The sequence below is a fragment of the Ursus americanus genome, chromosome X (assembly GCF_024610735.1).
Source record: "Ursus americanus isolate L20-20 chromosome X, mUrsAme1.1.p, whole genome shotgun sequence".
In the NCBI taxonomy this organism is placed as follows: domain Eukaryota; kingdom Metazoa; phylum Chordata; class Mammalia; order Carnivora; family Ursidae; genus Ursus; species Ursus americanus.
The window spans coordinates 28,413,244-28,429,320 of record NC_142164.1 but is presented as its reverse complement, the minus strand read 5'-3'; the positions used below and the strand labels follow the sequence as shown (position 1 = coordinate 28,429,320).

Below are 16,077 nucleotides of genomic sequence, written 5' to 3'. Positions count from 1 at the left end.
GACATGTAACGGTGAAAAGCACGCGTTTGAGTCTGATCTTTATCTTTTCTTTTCTTTTTTTTTCCTTTGGAAAGGAGACTGTCTACTCTGGTGCATGGATTACAAAGTAAAGATTTGAAATAGCAATTTTTAATGCATCTGGCGCACTAATCAAACCCAGGAAGTACTTGAGAAATCAGCAAGCACCTTAACCTAGACTTGAAAAAAAAAAAACCCTATTTTTTGAAAGCCTGTATTTGTGGCTGACCCACTGCAATTTATGTTAGCACTTATTCACCTCTCCTTCCATCTCTGCTTCATTTATGGACAGAAAGCATTCATTAGAGGGTGAATAGAAATGGCCGTGTAAAACCCTGAAAAAACAATCTCCCTAAGTGGCTGGGATGATGGCTCGCTATAGCAAGTCCCACTTTCGTCTAACTTCTGCCATTAGTGGACTGAGTCGGCCAGGCTCAGCTGCACACGATCACCAACCGACGGCTGTTGGTGGGGATAAAAATGGAATAAGTAAAAAGTGGTGAGCACGGACCCATAAATCTTAACACAAGCTCGGTGATGAAGTTACAGGTCTCTCTAGCCTCACTAATGGTCCGGGTTTCCATCTGCAGCCTTACCTTGGCTAACAGGGCCATCTATTTCCATCTGAGGCTCCCAAGCCTTACAGCTGAACTTGGAAATCGAATGGACCTGAGGGCCGGGCAGGAATGTGGTGGGGCAGCGTAGGGGCACTGGGTACTTGCCTCAGAAACCCAAGAATGAAAGGGCACAAAGGGAAGGAATGAATACCAATTTCCATGGACTCACTCTGCAGGACCAGTCAGCCCGCAACGCCTCTTGGGGAATAGAAGCTGACGTGCACAAGGGTATACCCCGCAGCACCCAGGATTCTACTGAGAACAGCCTCACTCAACAGTTGAACTCTGCCCATCTCCCGCTTGCTCTGGTTTTAAATGTAACCGAAATGTGCTGTCCGTAAAGTATACTGATTAAAACCTGGTGCTCACATCAGCCTGGCTTCCTCCCCCAGCTCTTCCGCCTTTGTCTGTAGGACCTTGAACAGACACGTTGGCCTCTCTCAACCTCAGTTTTCTGATCTGGGAAATGGGGACTCCAGCAGTGGCTAGCTCATCGGGCTTTTGTGAGCATAAACCAGGATGATACATTCAAAGAACTTAGCACAGTGCCTGGTACACAATAAGTACTCAGTAAATATTATTCTCGTGGTTATTACTATTTTTGAAGACATTTAACTTTTGAGCAGCTCTAACTTAATTTGAGCTGGAAAATCCTATCATTGTTTGCTCGATTTCATAAGAGAGCTTCATGTTTTCTCTTTCCCCTGCCTCCAATATATTCCACAGCTTCTATTTTTCAGGAAGAATTCCATGACTAGTCTGTGCTTATGGCATTCTGGACCACTCGGGGAGATTGAGAGAAAGTCAGAGGCATCTTCTTACATGGAACATAAATCCTCTGACCGAGCAGCTTATCGGTTTCCACAGATATTCACAAGATATTCACAGATATTCCAAGAGCAGTCTTGGCCTTCAGACGGAAGCGAAAACACTCGTCATTCCTGGCACTCTCAAATAACTCCCTGATGGCCATGGCCAGAAGAGGTGGGCTGAAGCCTCGTGGAATTGACTGGAAAGACAAGGCACTCAGGACTAGAAGTCCCAGGTTAGCCAGTTACTTCATCCAGTTCCCTCCCTTTCTCTCCATTCCATTTGAATCCACTCTGGTTCATTCGGTTTTCTAATATTCACTAAGTACTTGTGTCCGATAATAAAACATGACCTCTGCCCTCCAGCAGCTCATAGTCCGGTGAAGGAGAGACAGACTGTGGGTTAAGGACTACAGGAAAGGGATAAACATAGCGCTACAGGAGAAGAGAATAATTCATTTTGTATTACATCCCTGGCCCTGCTACCTGTAAACTGTGTGACCTTGGGCTAGTCCCTTACCCACTCTGTGCGTCAGTTTCCCCATCTATACAATAGGAATCACAACGGGAATTACCACACAGGGCTGCCGTGAGGATGAAATGAGATAAAGGACATAGTGTGACTTCTACTGGGTACTGACCCCCCAAAAACAAAAACACTAATTCAAAAAGATTTATGCACCCCTACATTTATTGCAGCATGATTTAGAATAGCCAATATATGGAAGCAACCTAGGCGTCCACTGATAGACGAAAAGATAAGGAAGATGTGGTGTATATAGTACGCAATGGAATACTAAGCCACAAAAGGATGAGCTCTGGCCATTTGCGGCAACGTGGATGGACCTGCTTCTCCCTCTGCCTGCCACTCTCCCTGCTTGCGCGTGCTCTCTCTCTGTCAAATACATAAATAAATAAATAAACAAATAAAATCTTGAAAAAATGAAGTGTATGGGGGCCGCCTGGGTGGCTCAGGCGGTTAAGCGTCTGCTTCTCCCTCTCCTCCCTGCTCCTGCTCTCTCGCTATCTCTGTCTCTCTCTCTTTCCAATAAATAAAAATAAAAAAATAAAGCGTGTAGTGTGATTTGCATAAGGTAGGGTGCTCAATAAATGGTAGTTCTAAGATTTCACAGAGGGGGAGACGCTTTAACACGGAGTCAAAGATAGGTCGAGTTCACCAGGTAGGGAACTAGTATCTTTTGAGTCATGGCTGGAAGAATTCACTCACCTGGACGACAGGTTGATGAACTCACCAGTGTTGCTAAAACTACCGTACATTTGAAGAGCATTTTAATTTAAAGAAGCATGCGCGCTCTGTTTCAGTCACAGTAATGCTATGCAGTTTAATGGAGCTGATACCATGCCCGTTTGATAGACAGGAAAATGGTGGCCTAGAGAACTGTATGGACTTATCCCCACTTATGGCAAGTTATTGACAGGGCCAGGACTAGTCCAAAGGTCCCCTGACCAACAACTGGTGTTCCTTCAGCCACACTGTGCTGCATTTGTGGTATGTCAGTAGAATAGTGACCTTCATCACTGCCCCACCCTCTCCAGGAAAGAATGTCCCTGCAAGGATGGAGTGAAAAGTCCTATTTGAGGAAGAGCTGCAAGGTTGAAAATAAAAAAGGACAAATCAACAGAATTTCCTGAAAGTGGGCAGTTGCTTCTAATCAACTGTTTCCTCTCCTGAGGCCTCAGAAAGGTAAGCTCTGTGGTCACCCCTCGAGAACTGCATGGAATCATGGGAAGTGCAGACCTTTGGACCTCCATCTTGATTCCCCATTACCTGAATAAATAACCGATTTGCTTTGTTTTGGCTGCCTTCCACTCGTTGAAGAAAAAGTCAGATCATTAGAAACCAAAGTCAGATTTAAGGGCTCTTTTTGGACTGGGCCCTGTAACTTATGCTGATTCTCATTCACGGCTGCAGACACCCAGCACCGACGCTCAGAAGGATGGTAATTGGACATCTACTCTACAGCAGGCCCTGTGCTAGATCTGTGATGTGGAGGCCAGAAGTACGGGGTGGGGGTGGGGGGATATGATACCACGACCAATGAGACTCAGCCTCAAGAAGCTATAATTAAGTAAACTGGTCCACAATGCCTTCATAATCCTGAAATCCACAAAGCTGTTAAAACCAAAAGGCTTTTTATTTATTTATTTTTTTGGTAACTAACTGGGTGGCAAAATCTTGAACTGATGTGAGAATATTTTATAATCTTTATCCACTTTAGTTTAAAAATTCACAGTTTATTAGAGAAATACGAAGGAGCTGATTATGGGGTTTTTCTCAAGACCCCACTGGGATGTTAGATAATGTAACATATGCGCCGTATTATCTTTCTAAAATAATTAAAAAAAAAAAAGAAGTCTAAATTCTCAAACACATCTGGCCCAAGGATTCAGATAAGGGATGGTGGACCTGGATAAACAAAGCCAAAGAATATGGCCCAACAGATACTGCAAAGCAGGATGGAAGTGTTTTCCAGGAACCACGAGTAGGAGAAATCTATGGGAGGGAGTTCAAAGATGGCAGATACCACTGTGGACCCCGCAGTTGGAAACGTCCCAGCCGCGTCTCTAAGTTGGGATAGAGCAGAGCATTTGGACCAACAGAGAGAGAGAACGCAAGGAGGACATTTCAGACCGGGGTGAGCAATGAAAATCACAGCAGCAAGGCAGAAAAACCCAAGTCGTGTTCAGGGCCAGGAACTGACAATTTTGGCAAAAGAGGGAGAATGGGAGACCAGGCCAAGGGTATCTTCAGTGAGCCCTGAATGACAAAGCTAAGGGGGCAACAGGGAGCCAATGAAAGTTAGAACTTCATGGCAGTAGACGTCTGATTTAGCAAATCCGGATTCGAGTCTCATCATCTTTGACATGTACTTCCTAAGGGAGGAAATTTATTTTAGAATGAGCTTATATTTTAGAAATATTTTCAACAAGAGGTGGACAAAATTTCTGCCCAATTCACAATAAACCACAAAATCCCACTATCCAGAGCTCCGTATGTTTCCTTGGCAGTCGATTCTTTAATCTCAACTTGGTTGGATTTATCAAGAATCTTCACACGTGGCGCCGAAGCCACACTTGGCCTAAAGGAAGTTTCTGGACTATTGCCTCGAACAATCCCTGTTGTCTCAGTCTCCTACTATCACACGGTATCTCTGATACAATTTTTCAATTAGCTCAGACACACACCCCCACCTTGGAAAAGGGACTGAAACTCTTATTTTTTATTTTTTTTTCCTGGAAGAAAACCCAGGCTGGTATGGGCCTTAGCAGTACAACAGCTGGGGCGAGGGTGCAAGAATGAAAGGATTTCCACGCTGATCAGGTGGCCAACCCCATCTTGTGGGTTGCTGGGGAAACACATTTAAAGGCCTCATTCTCCTGGAGCTAAGGGTAGAGTGTTAGAGAGAAGGAGCCGGCTCTCTCTCCTGGCCTTTTCAGCTTTATATAACCACAACCGAGCCTCTTGTTTTCTTAGGCCTCCGGTGCAGAAAGCTCACCAACAACTCTTCTGGAATGGAATACGTCTCGAACATTCGAGGATGGTAAAAATCCTAAGCCAGTTTGTCTTTCTTTATCGGTTTTCATTTTTAAAAAATTGCACAGTTCAGCATGTACGGATTAGCACATCTTTAAAGATGCACGTGTGTACGTGTGTCTTACGATGATGGTACCACGTTCTAGCTCGGAGAGGGTAGCTTATGCTCAATTATCGTGCACCTCGCTGTACAAGGGCATCTCGCTTGGCAAAATAAATATGCCCCAGAAAACTTCCACATGAATTTGAGCTGTGCAAATATAATTATATTTTAAAATGCCTGAAATCTCAATATTTAAATGGATTGTATGTATGGTAATTCTTCTTTTAGTCTAATAACTGTTCCCTAATTTGTCTGTTTTGAAATTTTAAATTCTCACATACTGTTAATACATTTAACCAGCAAATAAGTTGGAGAGAACAGGAAGGAAGTTTAGGATGATTCTGGTTTGTTTGTTTGTTTTGGAGTTAACTCCAAAACAGCAGAGTTCCAAGTAGCCTGAAAATTTTCACATTTCTATACAAAGATCCTTTCTATTCCAAGTGACCAGTCTGCCAGTGTGGAATCTTAAAATGCCACACTCTGTTCACTTCTGGTTTTATCGCCGAGCATATTTTACTTCTTGGGTTTTAGTTCTCCAGGTGGTTGCTGGTTGACTTGAATTAGGTTCTCCTGGGGTTATTTATTAAAATGCAGATTCAATTCGTATTACTTTTTCAATCGGAAGTTAGCTCATCACAAGGAAACTCAGGTTCCTGGGCCCTCCCTGAACTTGCTGGATCAGAATCTCTGGGCGGGTAGGGAGCTGAGGTCTGCATTTCCCCAGCTTCACCAGGTCATTCTTAAGCACACCAAGGTGGGGAAGCCGTTGGCTTAGAGTTTATAGAGTATCTACCTCTCTAATGACCGAAGGATTCAATTAGCGAAAGCACCCCATTCCCGGATAAATCTGGATTTCTCAGGTCTGGCGCGTTACTGTATTTGTTACAATGCGATCTGATCTCTAAACCCAAATGCATTCTTCCGCTTTTCAATCTGCAATCATCCCCATTCGCTTTAGATAGTTAAAACCCATTTTAAAGAAGCAATCTACAGGAACTCCAAGAGCACGTTTTTGAAGGTTAAACCATGGGGCACACTGTCCTTCAGAGATGGCTCTCATCTTCACATTTTCATCTTAGCGTTTAGTGAGACACACACAGACACATGCCCCCACTGCTTCAACTTCCTGGCCAGCTGAACATCAGGTACCCGAATAACAATCACATGCCCCCCATCCTTTGTTAATGTATTCCAACCTAGTCACCCACGGGGCCCCTATTCTGCAGAGAAGGTCCACAGCCACCATTCTAGAAGAGGAGTTCCTCGTCTTAAACGACATGGAAAATACCTTTTCCTCACCCATGGAGAGTCTGAATCTTGGCTTGAGCCCTTGCTCCTTCGTCAGAAATACTTTACCAACTGCAGCTACCTGAAGCACGCAGTCAGACAGACCCTATAAATTGCCTTTCCAAGCCACCAAAGTGCAATCTTACCTCCCCTTTCCTCCTCACCAACCCCCCCTTGCTTGTGTTTAAAAATAAAACCCAATTCTGCTGACAACTGGTTTTCTTGCCTCACCACAGGAAGTGGACTGGGTGAGTTCTTGCGTCACATGCTTAACTGAGGGCCACTAACGCTGTCTGTGGGACACCTGCTGTTGGCTGGAGGGAGCCCCGCCGGGGAGCCGGGCAAGAACTTCCTGGGCAGCCTGCAGCTCCTGGGAGGTGGGAGTCTGGCTAGCCAGGGCTGTTGAGGAGGCTGACTGTGGAGCCCGGGCCTAGGCAACCCGCGTCAGGCTTGGTCACTCACAGGCCGGCTTGTCAAACGCAACCATCTTTAATCCTTTCCTCTCCCTTGACTTCTCTCTCCAACCCCACGTCTCCAAAAAACAAACGAACAAACAAACCAACAACACAAATACATCTGACCTCTTTGCTATATCAAAAAAAAAAAAAAAAAAAAAAAGAATCGTCCTAAACTTCCTTCCTGCTCCCTACCGTGACTTACAAAGTATAATTGGGAAATCATACGATTGATAGTGAAAGATGATCCAATCTCTCCAGTTAGGCTTTTGGGTTCAACAGCAGTGTGTGTAGATTCGAGCGAGGTTCATGTTTGTTTTTGTTTTTCTTTTTCCCAGATTTATTGAGGTATAAATGGCAAATAAAATGGTATGTGTTTAAAGTATACAACACTACGATTGGATATAAAGTGAGGTTTTGTATGTTAAGAGTTCGGTGGTTTCCAGAGTGGATTGCATGCGCCCTGGGGATGAATGGCTAAAACAAACCACTGATCTAGGAAAGAAACTATCCGAACTCTTGTTTCCTATTTATTGTTTATCTAAAATAGTAGGAAAGAAATTAAGCATTGTAAATATTCAATAAACAGACTGTCACTAGCGCCCTTCCTCCGTGTGAGATGACAAGGTGGGCTGTCTAGTGGAGACGAAAGCAAGACCCAAGCCGCAACCGGTTGATGTTGATGGCGGGGCATTTCATGTGTGATCTAGTTAAACTACACCAGTCCCTACAAAATGGGCAAGGGCTTTGGAAAGCCTCCTGGCGAGAAACTGCAAATTGAAGATTACCCGAATCATGTAAGCAGAAGCGAGCCACAAGAAAATGGCAGAGTTGACGCGTCTCCCAGGATGAGCTTTTTGTTGGCTACACTGTGGGATCAACACTCAAAAACAATGATGCCACCTTGCATGGTGACAGATGGCAGCTACGCTTGTGGTGAGCGCAGCACAATGTAGAGACGTTGAATCACTATGTTGTGCACCTGAAAGTAACACTGTGTGTCAACTATACTCAGATTTTAAAAAAATCTTTCAGTGATGCCAATGATAATTTAATCATATCTGATAAGTCAGCCCAAAACATTCAAAATTATCTAGTGGGCTATTTCAAACAAGGATTTATAGCCACTACCTTTCATGACAGACTTCGTGTGAAGCGCATTTCATTCTTTGAAATTTTAGTGTTAGTATGAAAGTATTAAAAATTATTGTTTTTAATCTAATCTTCGAACTTCCATTTTTGTCTGTTTTATGAACATGCATAAAACTTAAAAATGAATACACACATTCTGAAAGTAAATATCCCACATATCTTTCCTGACAGGATCACTTTGGAGATCAGTGCTGTTGGTCACAGAGCGTCAGGCTGTCCTCAGATTTCAGGGAAGACCAGGTGACCCCATTTATATATAGGAAAGCAGATGCCCCCAGAGAAAAGGACTTCAGCCTAAGGCTAACACTGCTAGTTAGTAACGTCTCCTAGACCAGAAAACCAAAGTCCTGAAGAAGGAGGTGACAAGCTCAGGATCACACTGCTAATTAGGGACAGAGCCCGGATTCTTCTGATTCTCAGTCCAGTGCTCTTCTTAATGGGCCCAGAGTTGACTCTCTAAATACATATAGGGAAACATCAAGGAGGAAAAGTGAGCAAACACTAGAAACTCGAGCAGAACTGGAAACCATCAGAGTAGAACCTGAAAGACGTAGCCAGAAAGCCACCGAGACCTACCTATGCCTTTTATACTTACAATAACTCCGGGGTAATAACCTCCGACAGTCACATTCTGGGTCCTGGTGGTGGCGGCAAGGCCCACCGTGAGAATCAACACGGACACAATGAGCAAAGTCACCGTGACATAGATGGAGTTTCGTTTCCTTCGATTGAAGGCTCCTGAAAGCACACAGAGAAACTGAAATTGCTCATTTCGGCCGGAGAAGGAATGTACTTAAAGGAAAAATCATTAGGAAGGTCTTCCTTTCCTACTCCAACTGGTAGTTGGGGTTATCTCTGGGGAGTGGAATTACAGAGAAGGGATGGGGCTTCATTTTTTTGCCGTCATCAGGTGCCACGTTTACAATTAAAAAAACCATATTTCCAGTTTGAAAATGAACAACAGAAGAAATCTTACCAGTTGCATAAAAACAAAACAAAAGCAAATTTTTGTGCTTTCGGCATTCTAGAAAAGATGTGTCATACCCACTTAGTAGAGTGGTTTTTTTTTTTTAGGCCAAATTATAAGGCATATGATAAATGGGAAGTGTGCCTGTGGAGGCATTAAATGAAAATATTTTAAAGCCAATATGCGACCGAGAGGGTTTTTTTCATAAGCTGGAGATAGGAAATTTCATTTTCAGTGTAAATATCACAACCAAGCCAGGTACTGGGATTTTTTTTTTCATTTATTTCTGACATTTGCCACCTCATATATAAACTTTAAAATGGTGTGTTGGCAAGATCTGTCACATAACAAATGTGTGTAATAAAGTAAGTGTTTGGAGGCCATTAGTCCACAAAGATATGTATCGGGGGAGGTAGATGGGGAAGATTATAACTTACACACATTTAGGCTTATGTGAGGGTGACATAAATATAAACGACAAGAAACCCGCTCTCCTACTCAGTGCTTATCAGACATGATAGCGCAAACCAATATTTTTTTCGAAAACAGGCTTATTAAGTCAGATAGAAAAATGGTATCTAGACTCGCTTTTGAATTTAATTTTTTTTTTCAAAGAAATCCAGCACCGCTCCACACTCCGCCTGCGTTTCTCTGGCCTGGGGAAGGCGCTCTCAGCAGGAAATACCAGGCATGAGTTCCCACCTAGGAGTTCTGTAAACAGAAGCAAACGGGGGGCGTGGTAGGAGAGTCCATTCTCTAGTGAGAAGGATGAAGCAGCGGGGAGCCTTATGATGGGGTCTCCCACCCAGACGGCTTGAGTGGCATTTATGGGCCTAAAGAGGCCACTAGAATCTGCTCCCAGGACCCCATCATTCTGAGAGGCCTCACTGCAGCCTCAAGGCAGCAGCCGCCTTTGAAGCCGCCCAGACTGCACCACTGGGAGGGAGGGGAGAGGGGATGAAGGAAGGGGGAGGGAGGCGAGACAGCCAGCGAGAGCCAGAGGCCAGGTGGGGGGAGAGAAGGGCTGTGGCGGGCCGTGCAGCCCCCAGCCGATCTGCCCTCCTGGTGTGGACGCAAAGGGCCAGGAGTCCCACCCTGGGTTCGCTCCACCACCCATCTCGTCTTCCCCAGTGCGGGCCCTGCCGAGGGCTCCAAGGGAGGTGGGAGGGGCTGGCGGTCTCCCCTGACGTCAGCCTGGAAAGTGAGGGACATGACTCATCAGGGTCATTTCTAATGCGATCCCGTTCTGAGACTACTTCACATTGAAATGTACAAGTGGCTGGAGCGTTTATAGGCACCCACAGACTAAAGCGCCAGACCTCGCCCTGGGAGCAGAGGTAGGGAAAGTTGGGAGATGAGTCTCCTCTCCAGTGGGGCCTGAGTCCAGCCTCCACGGGGAAGAGCATAAAGGACCACTAGCGACACCTGTGACATCAGGGCCCTTCGAGAGAGATGGCTATTTGGGATGCAGATGGCAGGCTGACTAGTGGAAACACCCGGAGCAGGGCTGAGAGAGGGGGCCTGGAGGAGTGGGGGTGGGGAGAGGTGGGCCAGGATTTATTTCCTGTTCACCTGAAGGTTAGTGGGCCCTACGTGAGTGTCTAAACCAGGGTCCCTGAGTCTATTGGATGACGGATGCTTCTCAGTGAACCTTCGAGTTGTTTCCACAGAGGGGCTCTAACCTAAACCTACCAGCATCGCCTCCCATTCCACCTGCCTTCTCCTCTGTCACTCACCCCATCTTAGCCCTCCCCTGCCTCGAACTAGCAAAAGACAGTGAGGGAACATCTGGAGACACCAAGGGTATCTTTGTGACACCGAAAGTGGCTCAACACCTCACCCAGAAAACATATCAACTTTAGAGACTAAATCGGGGGAGTGTGTGTATGGTCTTTTTAATTTTTTTCGGTATCACTCGCCTGCTCTTTCCCTGCCAAGTGGCTTTAAATCCTATTCACAGCTCTTGGGTCTCCTTTGCAAATATCACTCTAAGCTCTTACAAGCACAGGAGCCAGGTCAGAGAAGTGACTCAGCAAACCACATGGTGTCATTTGAAAATCTATTTTTTTTCCCCCTGCTTTAGAACCGGAGTTGAAAATCCAGTCAGTTGAGAAACCTGGGCAAAGATCCCACAGATTTACAGGGGCCTTGCCTCTAGATAGGATTTACTTTGAAAATTCCTAAGAAAACTCTCTCATCACAAGTTGAATATCTATTCTCTGTCCCCTTCACACCCTCCCCCAAGTCACCCCCTACTTTACACTATAAGGACTGTAATTGTGTAAGATGAGATTATTTCTAGTTGCACCTGGGAAGTTGACCATCATAAGGAACCCTGGGGCAAATGCTTTTAAAATGTGCAGAATCACCTCTCCATTTACCTTTAGTGTCAATTGGACTTACAAGTCACATCTACTTGGAGCGAGACACACCCGTTCTCTGAATGTGTGGTCCGGGCTACTAAGAGGTAGCTCATGGTGTCTGTTTAGGACATTTTCCCGTGCTTGTTTCATTTTAGAAGGAAGCCCTATGCTTCTTACGGCACAATTTGGGGCCTGCCTTAGATGTTCCCACGAACGCAGGAACATCTGACTCCGATTTTGTTTAGTCAACCTTTCGAAAACCTCTGTCCGATACCGTGAGGCGCCGAAATAAAGCAGGAGGTACTTGAAAACAGTGCCTATCACGGTGTTTGATACCCAGAGAGCAGTCAATACTTGTTGAATAAACAAGAGGCAACATATCAGAATTGCTTCCCTTCTAATCAAAAAGGGGTGGGGGGAATCGTATGAATAAATATAAGCTGTGTTGGTAGAACTGATTTTTTAAAATAGGGCACACCTGAGGGGTCCCCAGAACTAAAAGCCTTCTGGTCAACTGCTACCACACAACCCCAGCGTCTCTCACTGGCCTGTCTACTTGGCGCCCAGTATATTTCTGTTGAAACAACAACCACCACCCCTGCAACCAACAGCAGTGGGAGAGTCTGAAATCCCGTCATTGGCATCGCCTGCCCCCCTTCCGCCCCCAGCAGCCTCCCTGCAGAGCTACCGCAGCCCTCCCTCTCTGCAGTGCCCCACCTCCACCCCAGATTCCTGACGACCCGGCTGCTCAGCTCTAGAAGTGCCCAAGTATTTGCTGTCTGCACCCTTCTAGATACAGCCTGGTCCCCGCCCCCGTCAGAGCCCCCACCTGCACTGCGGTCTTCTGAGTCCCTCCCTGCCTCTAAAACCTGCGCAAAACTCACCTCCTCCAAAAGTTTTTCTTACCAAGCCTACTGTACTCGAATCGCTCGGTATTTCATGTCTCAGAGTTCCTATACATCTTACTCGATACACATATTCATTGTAACTGCTACGATTACCGTTGTAATTGTGGATCTGGTACACAAGCCATATGATAAATCCAGTTCCAAGATGATGTAGCTGACAGGAACGAAGGTGTGGGTTGCCAGAAGGTGGGAAGATTGTCTCTGCTTACTCATGTTTTACCTCGTGCATGTTCTTGATTACCCCCTTGATTACAGGGTGTGTAATCACTATCAGAGCGCAGCCAGGACAGAGGCCCAGTAGCCTGTCCTGTACACTAAGTTGTAGATGACTGGCTAATTGGGGGGGGGGTCATCTTCTGAACCAATTAGGGTTTGCTTACCTGAGTCAGCTTTGCCACTCAGGGAGGGTTCCCGGGAAGTCCCAGCTTTGCAAATCGGTGGAAACAGGTGGCTGCCCACACAAGAGCCTCGAGGCTCTGTCAATCTCCCAAACATTTCCTTAAAGGTGCTACTATCCCGCCCCCCCCCGCCCCTCCTCCTTTTCGCAGTTCTTTATCCAGAGACGTCCAAGGCCACTGGTGAATTACAAATAGGTTATTTGGGAGGGAAGGAGAGCCCCGCTGTAGTAGAGGTGCCTCAGCGCCTGGGGGCGGTGTTGCCAAAAGGGAGAAGGGGGTTGCTGGGAGGGGGACGTAGGGGCGCTGGTCAAATGACCACCCTCATATTGCCAAGCGCCCGCTCCGCCCCGACCCTTGTTCTAACCGTTCATCCCCAGGCAGCCGGCAAACGTAGCGTGCAGGCACCTTGGTGCAGTGTGTGTCTGTGTGTTTTACGTTGTATTGTTTGGGCTGCGGTTGTGTCTTGCCTGTAGGGGGAATCCCCTCAGAAATGCTGCCCCTTGGGGGCTGAAACACTACCTCCCCTCCCCTCCCCCGCCACGCAAGGTGGCGTTGCCAGCGCTGAGTTAAGTGGGAGTAGCTCCTAAATAGCCTAGACGCTGATTCAGGCCTGGGTTGTGCGGGACCCGAGCCAGGGAACTCCGGGGAGACTCCCCTGTCCAAACTGTGGAAACCCAGGGTTACCGCTCGACTCAGGAATTTGCTAGTGCCCTCGGTCTGCGGACTTTACAAAGCGGGACGCGTGGAGCAGGCTCGCGCATCTGTAAGGGCTCTATGATTCTTTTCCCGCAGTGTCGAGTCTGGGCTGGGCGAAGCCCACTCAGCTTTTTGTTGCGCAGATCTTTCGAGAAACGCAAGATTGGCCGAGGGCCCCTGGGAGCCCAAGAAACAACTCTCTTCATCTTGTTCCCCAACCCACAGAGCCATGTGCCAAGTAGCAACATTTAAAGCCCTGGCCCCCTAACCCGCCCACTCCGCCACAGGCAGACGGGCCGGCGCGGGAGGCCGGCTTTGCAGGTGGTTGTGGCCCGCTGCGGGAATGCGCGCTGCGGGCCCTCGCACTCTTCCACCCAGCCCTCCCTGGCGCAACAGTCTGGCGTCGGGGAGCCAGGGGCTGCGCTGGCGCCACAGCTGGCCAAGGTGAGGAGTGCATCTGTGTTCATGGTGCGCGCGCGTGCGTGCGTGTGTGTTTGTGTGTGTGGGGGGGGGTGCGCGCGCTTGTATTAGACAACTGGGGGGAGTCTGGTACTGCTGGGTTCTGGATTCGGACCCAAGTCCTTGGCCTCATTTGGACCACGTTGCAAATAACTACACCCTTAGAAATAAAAAAGAGCAAATTCTTATACTGAATAGGCAAAACCATTGAAAATACGGATCTTCCCACCATCTAGGAGATGACACTTTCTGGAGAAAGGCCCCTCCGGTGAACGAATTCTGTTGAGACCCAGTCTTATGCAGGCTGTAGGGAGCTCACATAGGGGGTTCAACCCTCTCCCCGCCCCCTCCTCTTGAGATGTTCCCGCAAATTCATCGGAGACCTAAGCAGATTGGATGGCAGGAATTCGGGACGGAGGAAATTTGCAGAATGTAAAGTATGCTGGCAAGAGATAATTCAATTTGGTTAGAGTGTATCCGAGGCGAATTTTAAGATTAGGTGGGATCATGGTTTGCCAATCCCCTCCCGCTCTCCTGGGCTCCAAATTAATTTCTCCGCCCAGTGAAATCATAGGGCTTGGGAAGGTGCCTAACAGCTGAGGGGGACTGGGTTTGTGTTTTGTTTCTAACTACCAAAACGCAGCTTCGAGGGGCAGCCAAGTTGGTGCCTAGAGGTAGCTGTCCCCCAGATGTGATGAGGAAAAGTGTTGAACCAAATCAGGCTAGTGGGTCTCCCCCCCATTCCACCCCGAGAGAGAAAGCGCGACTTCAGAAGATGCGCGGGCTCGCGCTCGCTCTTTCTTTCTCGCGCTCTCACTCGTCCCCCCCCCCATACACCTTTTTTTTTTTCACACTCACGCACATTCCGTGCATTTGGAGCAGAGTAGGAATCAAATTCAAGGAATGTTGATCCTGCTGCTGCAGACGGCAGGGCTGGGCTGTCTTGAGTGATTCCTTAGGAATTCCCCTCCCGCCAACCCCCCTCCTTTCTTCTCCCCCCCTGCCCATCCCCCAGGGTTGCGCAAACCCCCCCATCAGCGAGGTGCAAGTCTGCCCCCCCCACTGCAGCTCTGAATTTCTGGGCACCTTCGACAGAGTTGGGAGAGGACGAGGACTCTGCTTCTCCTAATTGTCGTTAGTCGTGAGCTCTTAGAAGTGACGGGGACTTTGCAAAGAGGGAGCGTCGAATGGAAAGCGAAGGCGCAGGTTGCAGGGAAGTGTTTTGATTCCCAGACAGCTGGAATTTACCACCGGCTGCAAGTCTGTCTGCACACGCACACAAACACGCACACACCCGCACTCCGGGGCAGGGACACTCCGACGCAAGCTTGGCTCTCCCATCCCCGCGCGTCGCCCCCGCCCCCGCCGGGCCGCTCCCCTGGGGCTCTGGTCGGCGACCCAGACGCTGGGGCGCGCGGACCCCCCTACCTAGCCCCGCTTCCCGCTTCCCGGCTCCCGGGTCTGCCGGGGCGCTCGTAGTCCAGAGGGCAGCGCACTCACCCCTAGCCGCCGCCGCCCCTAGGAAGGGCGGCTGGACTTACCCATGGAATCGGGCAGGGACATGTCGCTGGACCGCTGCTGAGTCAGGGACTGATGCATAGTGAAAGCTGCCCTGTGGCCCCGGCCCCCGAAGCTGCTTCACGCGCCCCCGGCTCAGGGCGCCCCGCAGGGCATCCTACTCCGCGGCTGCCGCTCCCCGTCCCTCCGAGAGCTGAGAGAGACTGCCTCTGGTTGCGAGCTGCAGCCCAAGTGCCGCCTCCCCCTCCCTTCCCCTCTTCTCCCTCCCTCCTCTTCTGCCTCCCTCTGCTCGGGGAGGCAGCAGCATTGGCGGTCCGAGCAGCGGCGTGCGCTTGCGCAAGACCCCCCCTCCCTCCCCCTCGGCCCCCCCATCCTAGTTATCCACCTCCCAGCCTCCCAAGCCAGACAGGGAGCCGTTTTAGCCCCTTGGGGCCAGGGCTGCGCAGAGAAAGAGGGGGGAAGCTACAGCCTGGGGCCAATCAGCCTTCTCTGTAGTTTGGAGAGAGGGTCTTGGGCAAGCATCCTGTTCTAGGATTTATAATTGGGGAGGGGACAGAGTCAGAGGTTCAGAGCTGATGAACACACACACACACACACACACACACACACACACATTTGTGCAGGTTTGGTCTTAGTGCTTCCAGAATGACATAATGGAGCTGGAGATGATCCAGAGAAGGGCCACTCTATAATCAAGGGGTGGGGGAGGGTAGAGGGGGCTGCCATATGAAGATAGATTAAACAAACGCAGACTCTTTAGTCTAGAAAGAT

The 16,077-nt window shown here is 48.3% G+C and overlaps 1 protein-coding gene across 2 annotated transcripts in view; it reads right to left on the bottom strand.

Annotated features, from left to right (window-relative positions):
- TMEM255A (transmembrane protein 255A) overlaps positions 1–15,575 on the bottom strand; it is a 49,838-nt gene extending 34,263 nt beyond the window's left edge. The window contains exons 1-2 of one of the 2 annotated variants that reach the window (XM_087860231.1): positions 15,330–15,575; positions 8,593–8,735 (exon numbers count right to left, since the gene is read on the bottom strand). In XM_087860231.1, coding sequence (XP_087716357.1) covers positions 8,593–8,735; positions 15,330–15,387 — 201 coding nt within the window. In that variant the 5' untranslated portion in view covers positions 15,388–15,575. The remainder of the gene's footprint in view (positions 1–8,592; positions 8,736–15,329) is intronic. The other variant, XM_087860230.1, reaches the window with a different exon arrangement.
- Positions 15,576–16,077: the final 502 nt, after the last annotated feature.